Here is a 20791-nt window from a genome sequence, read left to right on the forward strand (position 1 = left end):
TATAGTTTGTCAACATTTGATTGAAAAAGTTGGCTTTAAGACTTCGGTACTGCACGCGCATGGGCAAAATTCTGACTCGTGTCCATTTTAAGTTATGGCCGATCATTCCAGTTACGGTTGTACATTGGGGAGTACACTAAAAGGAATATTCTGATTAATAAGGATTGATGGCCCTCTAGATATAGCTTGAAAGGAAGAATGATATTGCTGCCCTTTCTACCATAACATTAGGTGTGAAACATCACTGCCTCGGTGAAGATGAACACGGTGCCTTGTAGCTCTTCTGCCCTCACAGAACTTTTTGTAGTTGTTGGCACATTGTGATGTGCCACTGCAAATTGTGGAACGCCATGCAGTGTGATTTTTTGCGAGGACCTCCCAATCAGTATGGTTGACATGGAATGACTGAAGACGGCGCTTGATTACGTCTTCATAGTGAAGACGTGGGCGGCCAACAAGGCGGGGAGCATCTGGTATCCCACTGTAGAGGACATCTTTGGGCAATTGGCCATCCTCCATACAGACAATGTGGTCAGCCCACCGCAGGCGGCGAGCTTGAATGATTGAGTAGAGGTCCATACTTCCAGTTTTCTCCAGGACTTTGATGTTTATGACTCTGTCACGCCATGAGTAGCCTAGGATGGATCTGAGGTAGCAGAAATGGAATGCGTTAAGGCGGTGTTCTTGCTTTCTGTATGTGACCCAGGATTCACAGCCGTAGAGAAGAGTACTCAGCAGGCAGGCCTCATAGACTCGGATTTTCAACTTGGTGGAGAAGTGGCAGTTAACCCACATGTGGGCACGGAGGCGTCCAAAGGTAGTGGATGCTTTTCCAAGGTGTGTGTCCAGTTCTTTGTTGAGTGAGTTCATTGTTGTCATGGTGGAGCCCAAGTATCAGAATTTCTCTACGTTGGTGAGCACTGACCCATTGATAGTAATTGATGGAGTGTCATGGGTGCATTGGGTAAAGACGACTGTCTTGCCCAGGATAATTTTCAGACCAAATTCAATGCAGGCAGATGCAAATGCATCGCACAACGTTTGCAGCTCTGGCTGCGAGTGAGCCACGAAGGCAGCATCATCTGCATAGAGCAGTTCTTGAATCATAACTCTTCTGATTTTGGTCTTGGCCCGGAGCCGTGACAGATTAAAGTTTTCCTGAATGCCTTGTGTGCCTGAAGCTTCTGGAAAGGCATGGCGCAGAAGAACAGAGAAGAAATTGCCAAACAGAACTGGAACGAGTACGCAGCCCTGTTTTATGCCGCAGCAGATTGGGAACTCTTCTAATCTCGAGCCGTCAAATTGAGCAGTGGCCTGCATGTTGTTGTGAAACTGTACAATGATGGACAATAGTGTGTAAGGGCAGCCAAGACGTTTTAAGACATGGGATAGACCTGAGCGACTAACATAGTCAAAGGCCTTGGTAAGGTCGATGAAGCACACATTGAGGGGTTTGCGTTGTTCAATGCATCTCTCTTGCAGATGGCGGAAGGTGAAGACCATATCAATAGTTGATCGAGATGGTCAAAAGCCAAAATGTCTTTCAGGCAGTATTTTGTTGGCGATGGTTTGCAGGCGGGGAGGATTGCACGACAGAGTATCTTGCCTACAAGGCTGAATGATGAGATGCCATGGTAGTTGTTGCAGTCTTGGTGGTCACCTTTGTTCTTGTATAGGGTCACAATGTTCACATTCCGCAGATCTTTGGAGATGCAGTGGTGGAGCCGGCATGTTTTGAATGGTATTGTGAGCTCGGAGACGACTGCCTTGCTGCCAGGCTTCAAGATCTCAGAGGGGATACCATTGATTTCAGGTGATTAGTTATTATTCATGCAGTGGACTGCTTTTCTGACATCGATGATGGTACATTCAGCATCTTGCTCCGCAAGGACAAGTAGTTGCGGCAGGGTGTTGTTGATGATGTCAGGGTCCACATCGACTGGTGTTGTGGGGAGAGAGCTGTAATGTTCAACCCAGCGGTGTAGTTGAGAATCAGGATCTGTGAGGAGACTCCTGTCAAGAGCGCGGAGTGGAACAGTTTTTTTAGGTACTGGACCTCGAGCTACTTTGATTCTGCTGTACATCCCTCTGATGTTCTCAATGCGTGCGCTGAGATCTCTCCAGTATTCCTGCATCGCTGTCCTGGTGGCTCTTTGAACTTTCAGCTTAGCAGACTGGTAAGCTCGCCAGCGTTGAGGCGGACTCGTCCTGCTGTAGTGCTTGGCGGGCTGCTCTTTTCTCGGACAGTTTTGAAAGAAACTTGTCCACACTTGCATGAAACCAGTCAGGCTGCTTTCGTTTCTGGATTCCGAAAGCGGTTTTTGCATGAGCAGAAACAGAGCTTTTCAGTCTCGTTCAGTTGTTGACGGGGGGGTACATCAACTGTGCACAATGCAGGGTGGCTGCGGAGGAGCTCCCTGAACTGCTCCAAGCCAGTAGAGTCTTTAAAGGCGGTGGGGTCAAGTCGGGGCTGTGGTTTGTGGTTTTGGGTTGCAGCTTAATTCTGCATTGTACGAGGGCGTGGTCAGTGTTACAGTCATCTGAGTGCATGCTACGACAGTGGGTGACAGCACCTAGTTGCCTCCTTCTGACGATGATATAGTCAAGCTGGTGCCAGTGGCGTGAATGTGGATGCATCCATGTGGCCTTGGAGTTGGAGGGTCCAGAAAAGAATGTGGAGGGGTAGCATAGATCGAAACTGGCGCAAACTGAAGAAGTCGCAGGTCATTGTTGTTGACTGCCTATGCCATGCTGCATTGTCAGAGCCGATGCAGGTGTTAAAAGTCGCCCAAAAGAGCGATTTCATCACCCTGTGGCACTCTTCTAATTGTTTATTCCAGGAGAGCATTAAAGGTGTCTTCTTCATCCTCTTGTGCGGCCAGCGGAGAAAATGGTGAGATAGCCACACTAACATTAAGCGTGGTGAGAGGCAGACAGGTTGTGTAATGGAACTGAGCAAACGGTTGTGGACTGCAAGACCAACTCCATGTTTGGGCCTCTCTCCATCAGGATGGCCGCTCCAGAACAGTGTGAAGTGTTCCTCACGGATAGAGCCGCTGCCGGTGAGCCAAGTCTCGCTGAGGGTGGAGATGTCAATGCCCAGATGAGAGAATTCCAGATTGATGATGCCAGACTTCTGTGGGGAGATGGCGTCTACGTCAGAGTTGACACCTCGACACTGAATGTTCCAGGTGGAAATAACTGTAGGGGCAGTAGAAGAACGACGACCTGGTCGCGCCTGCTGGACGTGACAACCCTGCCAGGCAATGACAGCCTCCTGTTGAGGGGACTCCCAAGTTGCCAGTCACTGAATTCTATTTGTTCTGCTTTCCATAGAGCTTTAAGCACCGTGTGCTGGGGCAAGGACTTGGAGGCTAGTGCTTGCCCAGGACAAACGCCTCCCTCTGGGTCCCACGCCACTAGACTTGGCGGAGTGCGAGGCATGACAGCCAGAGTGATGCGGGATTTCCCCACCTTGGTCAGTTTCAAGATTGTGCTCACTGTTGTGAGTGAGGAAACAGGTTTGTTGGGTCTCAAAGGCAAGGACTCTGAACATAGTTTCGATGTAGGGAAGGATATTATTTACAGAAGGCAACTGATGCAGAGTGCACGCACGCGTGCACGCGCACACTCTCAAGCTGGCAAGGAGAGAGAACAAAGAGCACATGGCACCTTTATAGTGCTGGAGGGACAAGCCCACATTGGGGACCAATAGCTCAGTGGCAGGAGGGTTAATCTAATTACAACAGCCAATGGTCCAAGGCCAAGTAGCAGGCTGGAGAGTGGAGTCCAGGTAATTTACATGTGACCAACAGCAAGGTGTGGATTAATGGGTGGGGCGGAACCAAACCTTGATTGGCAGCTGGTATGTCCCCCGACTAGGTAGAGGGCAGCACTGTCACATGACAGCCACAGCCCATTCCAATACACTTGCTGGCTGTTGTCCTTATGGATCCTTTGCCCACCGAATTTGCTGCTGTAGACCACCAGGGAAACTGTGACACGCTCTGTCACTGCTGCCAGCCCCACATGTACTATTTGCCCATAGCTGGGGCCCTTTCCAGGTACTGACGGTTGGGCAAGCCAAGCCTGGGGATTTGAAGTCAGAGTTACCTTCTCCTAGCCTTTGCCTGAAGAGGCTTGATGGTGAAGAAGGGCACTGGACTCCGTTATGCCTCCAGACCTAGTGAGCCTGATTCCTGCCGACACATTGACTCGTAACCTGCCGGTCTTGGAAGATGGAGCACAAACACTTGGAGGAAGATGCAGGAAGAGGCCCCCAAACAATAGAACTCTGGGGGAGAGGGGAGGGAGTTCAACGGTCTGTCTTCACCCCCAACCCAGCTCAGCGGTCTGCCTTTTCCCCCCCCCAACTCACCTCAGCAGTCCACCTTTCCATATAACCATATAACAGTTTATGGCATGGAAACAGGCCATCTCGTCCATGCCAGTTCACTCAAAGAACTCTGCCAGGTCCCCCTGCCTATTCTCCACCCATAACCCTCCAATCCCCTCTCATCCATGTATATATCCAGCCTCCTCTTAAATGAAAGAATTGACCCTGCCTCAACTATTTCTTCCGGAAGATTATTCCATTCATCCACCACTCTCTGAGTGAAGAAGCATCCTTTAATGTTTCTCCTAAAATTTTGCCCCCCCTTACCCTCAACTTGTGTCATCTTGTTTCAACCTCCCCTGCTTTCAGGGGAAAGAGTCTACTTGCATCTAGTCTATCTATTCCCTTCATAAATTTAAACACCTCTATCAAATCCCCTCTCAACTGTCTACGTTCCAATGAATAAAGTCCTAACCTCTTCAATCTTTCTCTGTACTCTAGGTATTTTAACCCAGACAACATCCTTGTAAACCTTCTCTGTACCCTCTCCACCTTATCTATATCCTTCCTATAATTTAGAGACCAGAACTGACACAATACTCCAAACCTGGCCTTAAACAGTCGCAGCATCACTTCCCAGCTCCTATACTCTATACTATGATTTATGAATGCTAACATACCAAATGCCTTCTTAACCACCCTGTCAACATGGGAATCCACCTTCAAGCAACGCTTCACCATAACTCCAAGATCTCTTTGTTCTTGTGCATTCCCCAATGTCCTCTCCTTTACTACATATGTCCTATTTTGATTATTTTTACCGAAATGAAGCATCCCACACTTCTCTACATTAAATTCCATCTGCCATCTTTCAGCCCAACTCTCCAGACAAACCAGATCCCTCTGTAATCCCTGAAAACTTTCCTCACTATCCACCACTCCCCCTATTTTCGTATCGTCTGCATATTTATTTACCCAGTTAACCACCCCATCATCCAAATCATTAATATAAATTATGAACAACAGGGGACCTAGCACCGATCCTTGAGTTACTCCGCTCGTCACAGGCTTCCATCCTGACAGACAGTTGTCCACCATGACCTTCAGCCACCTCTGAACCCATCTTACTGTTTCTCTACTAATCCCTAGTGACTGAACCTTCCTTACTAACCTTTCATGTGGAACCTTATCAAAAGCTTTGCTAAAATCTAGAGAGACGACATCAACTGCCCTACCTTCATCCACCTTTCTTGTCACTTCTTCGAAAAACTCAACAAGGTTCGTCAAACATGACTTCCCTTTCACAAATCCATGCTGGGTGCTCCTGATCAATCCTTGCTTATCTAAATATTTATACCCACCATCTCTAAGAATACCCTCCATAACTTTCCCAACCACCAAAGTCAAGTTTACAGGCCTATAATTACTTGGCCGACATCTCGTGCCTTTTTTAAACAACGGAACTACATTAGCAACCCTCCAATCCCATGGCACCACACCCTCCTCCAGTGATCATTGAAAAATCACTGACAGTGCCTCCACTATTTGCTCCCTGACCTCCCTTAACGTCCTGGGGAAAATCCCATCAGGACCAGGAGACAATCACTTTAACTGAGCCTAGAAGCTCCAAAACCCTCTCTTTACTAATCCCTATCTTTTCCATAACTAAGCCATTTGCCTCACTTATCTCACATAGTCCAATGTCCTTTTCCTTTGTGAACACAGATGAGAAAAAAATCGTTTAATATCTCTCCCATCTGTTATGGTTCCTCGCACAGTTCACCGCTCTCATTTTCCAGCGGACCTATTTTATCTAAAAAACCTTAGGATTCACTTTTACCTTATCAGCTATTGACACCTCATACCTTCTTTTTGCCTTTCTAATTTCCTTCTTCAGGTTTTTTTCTGCAGTCTATGTAATAATCATACATCTTATCCATTTTTTGCTTCTTAAATTTAGAAAATGCCCCCCTCTTATCCCGAACCAACTTCTTATTTTTCTAGAAAGCCACGGTTCCCTTAAGCTTTCGGCCTTGCCTTTCGATCTGACTGGTACGTAAAAATCCTGTACTCTCAATATCTCTTCTTTAAATACCCTCCAAATCTCCTCTACATCCTTCCGGAAAAAAGATCAGCCCATATAATTTCTTCAAATCTAGCCTTCCCCCACTCGAAGACCTTCAACCTTGGACCTGACCTATCCCTTTCCATATTTAAGTTGAAGCTAATGGACCCATGATCACTGGATCCAATGTTCTAACCAATGCACCTGCCCTATTGTGTTCCCGAACAATAGATCGAACACTGCCTCCCCTCTAGTAGGCACAACTGCTGTTAAAAGCAATCCTGAACACATTGTACAAAGACTAAGCCATCTTGCCCTCTCACTGATTGTGTTTCCCAATCAATGTTAGGCAAATTGAAATCCCCAACTATCACAACCCTATTTCTACTACACATCTCAGCTATTTCCCTGCACATTTGCTCTTCCAGTTCCCTATCCTCTTTTGGTGGCCTAAATACCCCTATATTGTAGCCTGACCTTTCTTATTTTTTAGTTCAACCCACAGAGCCTCGCACAATGAGACCTCCAGTCTATCCTTCCTCATCCCCAACCCAACTCAACGGTCTACCTTCCCCCCAGCTCAGCTCAACGGTTCACCTCGTATATATGTCTCCTGCAAAAATATAATTGCAGCTTTAAGTTGTTTTAAATGTGAAGCCAATTTCCTTCATGTTACAGGATAATTTAAGCCTTTCACATTCCAACTCAGGAACTTAATAGGATTAGCCAGAATCAGAATTTATTGTCATGAACAAATCATGAAATTTGGTGTTTTGCCAAAGTCACTCAGGTATAAAAAGTAAACACTAACAGTAAAACTAATTTAAGAGATTCCATTGTGCAGGTGCAGAGCTGAACTTGTGCCATATGAACAATGACCTCCAGCCTGCAAATGGCCTCATTAAACTAGAGAGTACAATTCCATAAGCTGGAACCAAAAAAATCCTTAACAATAAAGCACCATGGTAATGCAGAAGACTCATGAACCACCTTTTTTCTTCTGTTATCCTACCCCACTAAGGCTGTTGAATAGATCGACAGGATGCTAACAAATTCTAGAAACCTACTATCTTCTAGTAAATATTAGGTGTTCCTGGTCTAAAGGAAAATAATAAGTATTACCCCCGTAATGCCAGACCAAAAGAAGCCATGTTTAGTCTAAATCACAGTACAGATCAAAAAAGATTAAAGACTTCTCATAGCTTTTTTAAAAAAAGTTTCAAGATTCAAACAAAAAAAATATCCCATTTTGATAGAGCACTCTTAACTGTAAATAGAGCACTCTTAACTGTAAATACAATCAAAGTGTGTTGAAATCTTTTCCTTCAACCACTCCAAATTAAATCAGCTTTTAATATCAATGCTTTCCCTGTGAAAGCTTTAAAAATGAATGAACCTTCAACATATTAAAATTCAATCATCAGTTCAAAGCAACCATTCAACAGAAAGAAAAAGGAGAATGTCATTCAGGAATTGGAGCAGTTTGTTTATAAATTTACTCTCCAGCATTCTCCACTGAACCAAGCCATTTCTTGTTACTGCTGGGAAGAGAGATGCGAAGATGTGATGGGAACAGCAGTGAAGGCTTATACCCTATTTTTTTTGTATATTTTATTTATTCATATATAATGTCAAAAATTAAGAACATTATAACATAGTTACATAATAAAAAATTAATAAGTATATGTTGAAAATCTATTTATAAAAATTAAAAAACTAAAATCTGAAAACTAAAAAAAAGGACAAACTACAAAAAACCCCAGTAAACCCACCCTCCCCCGAAGTTAATATAATCCCAGAACTAATATATAAAATATTATTTGTAAAGCTATTACAAATAATTAAATCAAATTTCATCAGCTGACACTCAAAGACCTCAAAAACATCATAAAATAATTATATTTTCAGGGAAAATATGATCAAAAAAATATGATCAAAAAAAACTATAAATTTGTAATTTTAATTTCATTATTTTTACATACAGACCCAAAATTTACTAAAATAAAAAATATTTATCCCTTAAATTATACATAATCTTTTTTCTAATGGAATATAACTTTGAATTTCAGCGTGCCATCTGTCAATTGTTAATGAAACATCAGATTTCCATGTTACAGTGACACATTTTCTTGCTATTACTAAGACCGATTTAACAATCTTTAATTGAGAATCTGACGGTTTATACCAAAATCTTGTATATCTCTGACCTTACTTCCCTATAGAGGTCCTGCTGCTTTGTGACTTTGGGAGGGTAATCTTCCACAATTCTAATTTGTTGCCATGGTATTGCAGTGAACCTTTGCCACAGACTTCACAGATCAGCAGTTCCTTTGTTTGATAGCCATGTAGGTACACAAATATCAAACATGGTTTTTGACTGATTTAAGCTTTGGCAATAATGAATGATGTGCTCTGTCAAGCTCCGGTGATGTTGGAAACATCTAATATCCAAACACCATGACCAAAAAAATCAGAGAAAAATTTAGTAAACAGACCAATTTCAGAATCTTCAGCCTACCCTATAATATCCTGGTTTTGTTGCCTTCTTCGACTTTCCAAATTGATAATTCTTGCCATTTGTCTCTTGTTGTTGTCTTTGCAGTGATATGTAATTACACCACTAGGTCACCAGGGGTCATCCTGGTGACCTTGTCTATAAAGCAGTCCAGAGCTAGAGTCTAGCCTTCCAGGTTTGTCTTGCAGAGAGACAAGACCTCTTAGAGTACATATTAGTTTATTAATGCAGTCTTGTACTCGCTCTGCTGGTGTGGTTATTGTTAGTACAGTCTTTTTTTCTAGGTAGCAGACCCGGTCGTTCAGATCCTTTAAAATAGATTTTGCTGAGGTCAAACATTCACCTTATTCTTCTGTGGACGACAGACCTGTGCAAGTCGATTTTACAGTGCCAAAAGCATATCATCGAGACATTTAAATCCTGCAACAATAAATTCTTTGATTTATTGGAGGAGCCCTCAGTAATCGGGTTTGCCTATGGATTAGCCAGAGTTTCTTGTTTCTTTCCATTTTTTTTCTGCTTTTTCTGATCTTTCCAGCTCTTGTATCAATTTCAAACAGTGAATATATGCAATTTGCCACGACTTTGAAAGTTTTAAAAGAAGTAAACAGGGGAAAAAGTACGCTGAAGTTATGGAGCTGTAAATGAGATGTCTACTCCATATCACCCCCAAACCAGAAGTCACGGTACAAGTTATTTTGCAGGTGTTCATTCAGTAATGAATGCAAAAATGCAACAAACAAAATTTTTAGACATATGGAGCATGGTAACAGGCCATTATGGCCCATGACTCCATGCCGCCCAATTTACCCCCAATTAACCTATGCCCCCGGTACGTTTCGAATGATGGGAGGAAACCAGAGCCCTTGGGGAAAACCCATGCAGACATGAGGAGAATGTTCAAATGCCTTATCGACAGCGCAGGATTGGAACCCAAGTTCTGATCACTGGTGCTGTAAAGGTGGTCCACTAACTGCTACGTGCTGCCCTCGATGAAGATCTCTGTGTAACTTTTCACATGATGCATGTAAAAATGACTTAATATCCAGGATGACAGAAAATAAATACTTGTGGATTTGACGTCATGTGATAATATTTTGAGTACTTGAAGCATTGTATTACAAGTCAGCTGTTTTCTGGTGCTCTTGAAGAAATTTTTTATTGAGAAATAGAAATCATCTGGTTCTCACAGCTGATGGATGATTATTTTGTTTTTAGGAAGGAGTTGGAATTTGGTGGAATTTGAATTCTGAAGTTCTGACAAATGGAACTGAAATTTGTGGAGCAAAAAATCCAACATTTCATAAAATTCTACTGGATACATACTTTGAACTACCTGCTGGTAAGAAAGCTTGCTTTCAATGTGAAATCTATTTCAAGTGCTTACTTGAGCTCTTTCTTGGAAATGGTATCATAGACACTTAATAATTTGGATAGCTTTTCTTCCACTGGCATGACAAAGCTGACAGGAATGTTGCCACAGAGATACAGGTACACGGAACCCTGGGGGACAGTGTGTTCCGAATTTTGGATTTTTCCAGATTACAGAAAGCCCATCCAAATTGTGCTGCCATATCCACTCCCACCCGGCCGCCTCCCCCAATTACCAGTCCCTCGGCCGCCTCTTTCAACCACCGGTCCCTCGGCCGTCTCCCCCATCCGCGCACGGTCCCTTGGCCTCCCGGCTGCCTCCCCCAACCGCCAGTCCCTCGGCCGTTTCCCCCAACCGTGGTCCCTCAGCCGCCCGGCAGTCTCCCTGAACCACCGGTTGCCCGGCCGCCTCTCGCAACCGCTGGTCCCCACTTCCCAGATTTTGGAGTTTTCTAGATTTTAGATGTCCATATAAAGGATTGAATTCCTGTATTTGTTCAGGAGAATAGAGTCTTCAACTCCAGGCCACACAAGTGCTTATTCTATACATTAACAGGGAAACCTCTGTGTCCTGTCTTGTTTCATTGAATGAACAAGTACTCCTCCAAGTTGAACATCAAAGACGAACTCAAGAGAATAAAGGGGCAAAGTATTCTGGGGGGACAATTCAATATCTTTACAATGAATGGTTCAGTCGCCATAATGCCTTCATGTGTCCTTGGGCTGAGAGAATGCCAATGTTTAATAATTCTAATTTGGGCATGCAGCAAGTGCTGAGCAGACAGATAAGGTAAAAGTTTACAAGATCAGTTTACCAGTCAACAAAATTAATTTTTCTATGGGAGCAGTGGCAACTGCAGAGACTTAGATTCAAAATTCATTATGAGCTCTGTTGTTTTATGTGCAGAACTGTCGTATTAAAAAATTAGATAAATTTGGATCCTGACCAGTCAACTGATGCCTTTCTCCAATCTGCAACTTTTTTTCTGACTGTTACTTGTTTTGTCACATGTTGGCATCGAATATGATTGCTTGAATAGGATACATTCCTGTCTATTACCTGCATATTCATGTGTTGATGTAGAAGCCTTTCAAACTTTACTATCTTATCTGCTTTGTGTAAAACATCTGCCTTGTCCATCTCTTTAAAATTTCTCACCTTCAATGCATGCACCCCAGTGCATGATATTTTACTCTGGGAGAAAGATTCTGACTATCCAATGCTCTCATAATTTTATAAACTTGCATCAGGTCTCCTGCCTCTCTCCTGAGTTTAGCAACCCAAGCTTTTTTCTAACCTTCCCTATAGCTCATGCCTTCTAAACCAGGCAACATCCAGGTGAATCTCTTAATCCTTTCCAAATTCTCCATATCTTTCCAGTAATTGGTCAACCAGAATTGCACATTGTGTTCCAAATGTGGTCAAACCAGGGTTTTGTATAGCTGCAGAATTACTTCCTTTGATGCTCAGAGGTAAAACGCAGAATTCCGTTGACACCATGGTTAAGTGAAAAAAAACACACAAATGTTGGAGAAACTCAGCAGGTCAAACAGTGCCTCTATGAAGCAAAGGTGAAGATGCATCATCAACGTTTTGGGCTTGAACTTCATCAAATGGATGTTTCTCTGAATGCTGCCTGATCTGCTGTCCCTGCAGTTGGTAGCTGCAGGTTAGTCTTTCTATCCCAGAAAATCTCTGAAGAGGATACTGAGATCAAAGACATTTGATAAAATCTGGTACTAGACTTCTCTGGAAAGAAATGAGGAACTTCCTTCACTTCTGCCCTGCCCCATTGCCAAACCAGATGATATGTTAGAAGTCTGTGATTTTCTCTCCTACTTACTCATTGAACAATATTGTGATGTGAAAATTGATCCTTCTTACCAACATGTTTTTGTTGTGGGGAGTATGAAGCAGTTCCATGCTGAGCCAAATAGAGGGTTTGAAGTGATGTGCAACTCTGGTGGGGAAATGAAATTGAGGTTAAGGTTAACCATGATCAAAATAAATAGCACAGTTGGCTTGGAGATCTCATTGGCTTCCTGGGAAATAGTGCTTTTCATGAACTCCATCCAATTTTGGCTGTTACTCAATGCGCAGATAATTCATTTTATAAAAACTCTTTTTGAGAAATAAATATTCTCCAAAATCTGTCATTGAAGTATTGCCATGGAATCTTCTGAGTGCACTTAAAATGGCAGCTAGTACAAATTAGTGTGTACTTCTGACAGGAATCACTTCATAGATGATGCACTACTGTGAAAGCACGTGCGCTCAAATCTCCAAAATGTTTCTTGAACTTGGGTCTTCTTGAATTGGAGATGGTAGTCTTGCTGAGAACAAGGTATTTTGTAATCTTTTTGTATAAATTGAAGCTGCTTTAGATCTCCATCATGAGGTGATTTTTCTTTTGTGAGCTTGAAGTTTTTAGAAACACTTTCAGGCTCTTGAATTTCCCTGTACTTCCTAAACCATAATAATAATTAAAAATCTGTCTGCACAGTTGTAACATCACATTTTATTTGCACTAATTGTGAGTTCAACAGCACAGAAATGAGACCATAGACCAGGGGTGGCCAAACTTGCTTAACATAAGAGCCGCATACCATAAACTTCAGATGTTTGAGAGCCATAGCAATTACATGATTATTAACACTATCGTTAGCCGCTTTCAGGTGCCAATCAGCCGGCGACCCAACTCCCCGTGCCTGACAGCCCCGCTGCCCGGCGTCCCAACTCTCCGCTGTCTGACAGCCCCCTGGCGCGGGACATCAGGACTGGGGCGGACGGCAGGGGAAGTTGGTACAGTTTTGTTGGGGAAAATATTTTCCAATCTTTGTCTTGCAAATCATCTATTTGCAAAATGCTGATATACTGCAGATGGTGAAGAATCACTGTTTCAAAGGGAGCAATTTTGCAAAATTTTTTTCTAATCAAGTCTACACACCAAACTTTCACCCTAGGCACCTGAAAGCAGCAATGCAAAGCGGCTAGCAGCTTTCAGGTGCCTAGCAGCAGGCAGGCTGTTGACAGTCAGCTGGTGACCCACTGACAGTCACCCTCCCCGCTGGTGACACCTACCCTCCCCGCTGCCGACACCTACCCTCCCCGCTGCCGACACCTACCTTCCCGCTGCGGACACCTACCTTCCTGCTGCGGACACCTATCCTTCCCGCTGCCGACACCTAACCTCCCCGCTGCTGACACCTACCTTCCCGCTGCGGACACCTACCCTCCCCGCTGCCGACAGCTACCCTCCCCGCGAGCTGCACATTACATGTCAAGGAGCTGCATGTGGCTCGCAAGCTTCGGTTTGGCTACCCCTGCCATAGACCCTGCTTGTCAGTGCCGAACAACATGCATTCCTACTTTAGTCTCATTGTTCTGCAATATACCCATACTGCTCCAATCTCTTGCCATTCATATAGTTATGCAAGTGTTTGTTCAAGGAAGCTAACATTCTTGTCTCCTTCACTTTGTCTGGCAGCTTGTTCCATATGCCCAGCACTCGCTGGTTAAAGAATTGTCCCCCTACATCTCTTCTAAATGCCATCCCCCTTATCTTTTGGTTATGCTGATTTGACTTGGATTCTCCTATTTGAGGAAACAGACTCTTGTTAATTCATCTTTTTATTTTGTCCCTCATGATTTTATAGACCTCAATGAGATCCCTCTCAACTTGAACATTCTGAGGAAAACAGAACTAGTTTTGCTATCTCTCATGATAACTCAACTTCCCTCACCCTGGCCACAACTTTGTAAACCTCTTCTTTATACTTTCCAACTTTATAATATCCTTCTCATAGCTAGGTGACCAAAACTGGACACAATAATCCAAGTATGCCGTCACCAATGTAGTGTACAACTTCAACTTGGATTCACTGCCCTGACTGATGAAGGCAAGAATCCCAAACATTCTCTTCAATATTGTCGACCTGTGCGGTCATCTTTCAAGATGTACCTACATCCCAATGACACTTTGCTCCATAATCCTGCCCTGGTTTAATTTACCCAAATGCAACACCCCACACTCTCCAAGTTGAACTGCATCTACTGTTCCTTAGCCTGGCTCCCCATCTGATCTGTTGTAAATTCAGGTAAGCTTCTTCACTGTCCATTGTAGTATTTTTGTGTCATCGAACATTGCAGAGTGAAACACGAAAGTCTGCAGATGCTGTGATTGTAGTAAAGACGTAGAACTGCTAGAGGAACTCAGCCATATTTGCAATCTCTATAGGAGGTAAAGATATATTATTGAGGTTTTGGGCCTGAGCGTTCGTCAAGGTGTAAGCAAAGAACAGGAAGGCATCAGAATAAAGACTGAAAATTGGAAGAAAGGTGTCCAGAACAACAAAAAGTGTTAATTGGATATAAGAGGAACGGTGAGAATTTATTTTGGCATTATGAAAGACAGAGGGGAGAGGGAGGCTGAGAGAGGTCGGAGGTGGGGTGGGGAAAGCAACAGAGAAGAAGAAAAGAGGGGCAATTTAATGGAAACCAGAGAAGTCAATGTTAACATGTACTTCAGTATGGAGTACTTCAAGTATGGTCCAACCAGATTTTCATAGAATTGCAACATTACCTCATGATTCTTGAACTCTGAGTAATGAAGACGAACATGTTTTTTTTTTCACCACCCTGTCAACTTGTGTGGCAACCTTTTTTGAATATTTTATTTTGATTTTATCAACAAACAGTACTAAAATTATCATCACAGATGAGTAATTACTGTGAATTATTTATACATTTTCCAAATATAACCCTCATTTCCCCCCCTCCCCCAAACACCCCATTTTGTGGGATCTATGCACCTTGACCCCAAGATCCCTCTGTTCCTCTACACTGTTGTGAATCCTTCCATTTGCTGTGTACCTTTGAATACGCAGTTGAACTTCAACAGGTGTTCTGTGGAAGGTTTACTGACTGCTTCACTGACTAGTTTGGATCCTCATGTCCAAAAAAGCAGAAGGTTACAGGAAGTGGCAAACACAGCCAAGTCCCATCACAGGCACTGACCTCCCATCCATTGAAGACATCTATATGAGGCATTGCCTGAAGAAGGCAGCCAACAGCATGAGATCCCCGTCACCCTGGTCACAACCTCTAATCCTGCCACCTTCAGACAGATAGTATAGAAGACTAAAGTCTAGCACCTCACTGTTCAAGGACAGTTTTTTCCAACAACTATCAGACCCTAACCACCCAAAGATCTGCCTGCACTATTTGAAACATCACTTTTTTTTGTATGAAGAGCAACAAGGAATATTTATTTATCTATTCTTTTATACTTTTTTTATGACTCATGACATATTTGACTCATGGTAATTAAATTTGGTGCCTCTTAAGTACCACGTGGCTGCATCACCCAATAATTTCAGTGCATCTGTATGTTTTACTTATCTATAGATCAAACTCTTACTAATACCAAACGAGTACTCACCAGACAGTCCATTTAATCAATTATAGTACCCACAGTTTATTGAATTTGGACATCTTAAATTAGACAGCAAAACTCATCTTCCCTCTGGTTTTGGCATTTGGCTACCAGGTCCTCTTTCCTGCACTTCATTTAAATAACCTAGTTCCCTGTTTCCCACACTCGCGTTGAACTCAGCAGGACTCCCCCATGCTTCCTTTAACTCACCGGGTGCATTGAAAATGTGCATTGTATAACATCTGAAAAAAGTATTTGGAATATTGGAAAATATCCAAAAACAAGGGTCAGTACCACTCAAGTCCTGAGGGTGGAAGGTTCTCAGTATTTAACCATACTTACACTTGTTTTTCAGATTTATTGTCAGACTACATACATGAGATCATATAACCCTGAGATTCCTTTTTCCTGTGGGCGCGACAGAATTAGCACAATAATGCAAAAAATAAACAGTACAAACGTGTAAACAAACAAAAGAACTGTAACAGATAATGAATGTAAACAAACTGTGCAATACAGGGAGAGCAAAGAAAATCATAAAGTAAGTAATCATCAAGTAAGAGTCTTTACTTAGTTCAGTCAGCACAATTTCAACCTCTACAGAAATATGCCAGGGTTTCTGGTGTCATACTGAACCTCCACAAACTCCTGAGGAAGTGGAGGTGGTTTCTTCACGATGCCATTGGTGTGTTGGGACCAGGAAAGATCCTCTGAGATCGTGAACTGAAATGTGCTCACCGTCTCCACCTCTGATTCCCCAATGATCACTGGATTGTAAATCTCTGACTTTCCTTTCCTGAAGTTAACAGTCATCTCCTGAGTTTTGGTGACATTGAGTGCGAGGTTGTTATTGGTGCACCATTCAGCCAAGTTTTCAATCTCCACATCCCCTTCCTTTATATCACTATTATTGGCAAAATTATAGATGGTGTTATTGCCGTACTGAGCTACACAGTCTTAGAGCAGTGAGCTAAGAACACAGCCCTGTGGTGGTCCGGTACTGATGGAAATTGTGGAGAAGTTCTTACCAATCTTCACTGATTGTGATCTGGAGGTGAGGAAATCCATGATCTAATTACACAGTGCGGGTGTTAACTCCCAGGTCTTGGAGTTTACTGATAAGTTTTGAGGGGATGATAGTGTTAAATGCCAAATTTTAATCAATAAAGAGCATCCTGATGTATGCATCTTTGCTGTTCAGATGTTCCAGGGCTTTGTGTAGAGCCAGTGAGATGACATTCGTTGTAGACCTGTTGCTGCGATAGGCGAACTGGAATGGATCCATGCCACTGCTTAAGACAGGAGCTAATATGCTTCAACTCCAGCCTTTCAAAACATTTCATCACTGTTGATGTAAGTGCTACTGATCGATAGTCATTAAAGCAGGGTACTACACTCTTCTTGGGCACGAGTATGATTGACACCTGTTTGAAACAGGTGGGTACCATGCCCTGCTGGAGTGAGATATTGAAGGCATCTGTGAATACCTTGGTAAGTTGATCAGCACAGATCTTTAGTACTCGGCCAGATACTCCACCTGGGCTGAAATCTTTCCTTGGATTCACTTTGCTGAAGGCAGCACACACGTCATCCTCAGATATGGACAGGGTGGGATCGTCAGAATGTGGTGTGTGGAGGGGTGTTACTGTTGTCAAATCGGATGTAGAAGGTGTTGAGCTCCTCTGGGAGAGAAACTTTGCCGTCATCGACTTTACCAGATTTGGTTTCGTAATAGGTTATGGCATTTAGTCCCTGCCACAGCTGTCAGGTGTCCCTCGTTGTTTCCATTTTCGTCTAGGACTTCCGCTGTGCTCGGGAGATACCCTTCTGCAGGTCATACCTGCTCCTGCTGTATTAATCTGGATCTCCGGACTTAAATGCCTGCGATCTGGCACTCAAATCGGGAAAACCCTGAATGATTTGGTGGGGACACACTTGCCGCTGCTGTTTTGATAAATTATGTGACAGTCTTGATGTACTCATTCAGATTCTCAGCAGAGTCCTTGAATCCACTGTCTTGAGGAAGTCCTGTATCCATTCTTCATCCTCCTGCAACCACTTTCTAGCTGTCCTGACCTCTGGAGCCTCTCTTTTTAGGCTTTGTCTGTTTGAAGGCAGAAAAAGGACAGCCAGGTTTTACTGTAACCAGGTGAAATCAAACTGAACTTGGATTACTCTGTCATTTCTACTTTTTTAAGGGTGAATTAATCATAATATCCTGGTGTTATTTAGGCCACTCATGATTACCATTTCTGGAAATGTACATTTGTGCCTTGCCCTCTAACACTTCATCCTCTTCTATCAAACAGATAATGGCTTTGCTTACCATTTTATCTGATGAACTTGAATTACTTTAATGAAATACTTCAATGTGTCAGTATTTGCTGGATCAATGTGAGATAGAAAGACAATTATATACATCCACAATGTGGATTTTGAATTTGGACGTACATATTAGCACAGTAACTTCTGGACCACAAGCTCGTGCTGCCCAATTACACTGACTTGACTTAGAAGGGTGACAGGAAACCGGAGCACCCGGTTGGTGGAAGCCCTCACAGATATAGGCAGAACATACAAACTTCTTACAGATTCGAACCTGAGTCGCTAGCACTACTGCTACGCTATCAACCGTGGAGGATTAAAACTGTCAGTAGCTGCAGATGATTAGAAAAAATTGGCATCCTGCCTGATGTATGATAAAAACACATTTTAACACATTCCAACAACTATTTTCCTCCCCAACCTCCTCCAATTCATTTGAATGCTCAGTATAAAGGCAAATATGTACCAATACTAAATGCAAAAGTAAATCCTTCAACAGTCTTGGACTTCCTGGATGCTCACATACATTTCTACTAAACTCCAATCCAACCATTTAGCTCAGCTGTTCTGCTGAAATTCTACACCACCTAAAAGCAACAGTACTTTTCACAGCTGCTGAGTAGGTTCTGCAACTTCTGTGTCATCTCTATGCAATACTTTGCAATTAATGCTCATGCTCAGGTAAATAATAAATGTACACCTTTCATTCAAGGAACATTGGGACATTTATCCCTCATAATTTGTGAAAGATTTCTATTTTACAGGTGCTCCCTTACTTACGATTTTTCAAAGTTAAGATGGTTTGAATCCATCCTTTCAATTTTGAATTCTGATCTGTGCCTGTACTTGCGATACGTGGTACGCTACCCTCTCACTTTGCTGGGCAATGGTACAGCATTTTCTCTCATGATGCTGACTTAACCAATAAAGGTATTCAAAATTTAATTACAACAGATGGTAGGTGGGATATTCTTTTTCGACCTGCGATAGGTTTACTGGAATGCAACTTTATCTAAGTATTATTAAAATAATACTTAGACACATTTTTCAGGTGAATTAAGGGTAACGTTAGCCTCCAACAAATGGAAAGTGAACAAAAAGATTAAAATGGAATTTCTTGAATAGATGGATTTTCACCAAACATGAGAAAGTTGGTCCATTGTATCACATTTATTTTCTACAAACAAACAAGTAATCTACAACAAGCAGGAATGACAATACCTAGGTTAGATGAATTATCTATTAAAATATGAAGTATGCACTGCTATACAGTTGGTAAGCCGAATCTTTCAATACCATTGGGAACATCAGCTTAACCAATTCATTATTGAGTCACAGTGAACGTGAAAAATGAGCATAAATCCACAACTGCACAGCACAATAGTAATTTGAATACAACTATGACTGAATTATTGGCCCATGCTGTTCCACTTTGTCTTGACTAAATGACCAATTACTCCCAGACATGGAAGAGAGGCCACAACCATCTGAAGATCCCATTCCTTGCAATGCGACAGTATGCACCGATGGGAACAAATTTCTGTACACAGAAGGTTCATGTCAGAATGAATGAATTAATGAAAGAATGGAGGTTTCCCATTCCTTGCAATGCGACAGTATGCACCGATGGGAACAAATTTCTGTACACAGAAGGTTCATGTCAGAATGAATGAATGAATTAATGAATGGAGGTTTCCCATGCCTTGCAATGCAACAGTATGCACCGATGGGAACAAATTTCTGTACACAGAAGGTTCATGTCAGAATGAATGAATGAATTAATGAATGGAGGTTTCCCATGCCTTGTAATGCGACAGTATGCACCGATGAGAACAAATTTCTGTACACAGAAGGTTCATGTCAGAATGAATGAATGAATTAATGAATGAAGAGTTTTGTCGTCATTAAAGTGAATACAATGTAGAGATGGTCATGGAAAAATTAAGGAGAGCCAATATGGACTAATGTGTGGGAAATCATGTCTTACAAACTTGCAAGAATTTTTTGAAGTGGTCACAGAATAGACCAGGGCGGTTATGTTTTTTATATGGATTTTAGTAAAATGTGGGATAAGGTCCCATCTGGTAGGTTGCCATCAAAGGTTAAGTTGCACGGGATAGGAAACCAAGCAGCCAACAGAAAAAAAAGGGTCCTAGGTCCCTTATTGCAATATACAAAAATAATTTGGACAGGATATATGAGGCCGATGGGATGCTGGGTTTCATTAATAGGGGGATTGAATTCAGGAGTAGAGAAGACATGTTACAACTCTACAAATCTTTGCTAAGAACGTCATTAGAGTATTGTATTCAGTTCTGGTCACCTCATTAGTGGAAGGATATGGAAGCTATGGAGAGGGTTCAGAGGAGATTTACCAGGATGCTGCCTGGATTGGGAAATGTCTTATGAGGCACAGCTGGGACTTTTCACTTTGGAATGGAGAAGGATGAGAGGAGACTTGACAGAGGTGTTCAAGATTATGAGGTGGACAGCGAGCACCTGTTTCCCAGGGCAGGATCAGCAAATACCAGAAGATGTATGTACAAAGTTAAGGGAAAGAAATTTAGGGGAGACATCAGTTGTGTTTTTTTTACACAGAGAGTTGTGGGTGCCTGGAATGCCTTGCCAAGGGGTAGTAGTGAAGGTTGAAACATTAGGGGCATATAAGAGACTCATGGATAAAAGGGAAATAGAAGGTTATGGGGAAGGGAGGGTTTTATTTTTTTTAAGGAATATATGGGTTG

General features: G+C 42.5%; 1 protein-coding gene across 2 annotated transcripts in view; it reads left to right on the forward strand.

The window, feature by feature from the left end:
* The window catches only part of LOC138749470 (protein unc-13 homolog C-like), an 877967-nt gene that overhangs the window by 67247 nt on the left and 789929 nt on the right, over positions 1-20791 (forward strand). For both annotated transcript variants that reach the window (XM_069910841.1, XM_069910842.1), the window contains exon 5: positions 10135-10258. In XM_069910841.1, coding sequence (XP_069766942.1) covers positions 10135-10258 — 124 coding nt within the window. The remainder of the gene's footprint in view (positions 1-10134; positions 10259-20791) is intronic.

Source organism: Narcine bancroftii, chromosome 14 (genome assembly GCF_036971445.1).
Source record: "Narcine bancroftii isolate sNarBan1 chromosome 14, sNarBan1.hap1, whole genome shotgun sequence".
Taxonomy (NCBI): domain Eukaryota; kingdom Metazoa; phylum Chordata; class Chondrichthyes; order Torpediniformes; family Narcinidae; genus Narcine; species Narcine bancroftii.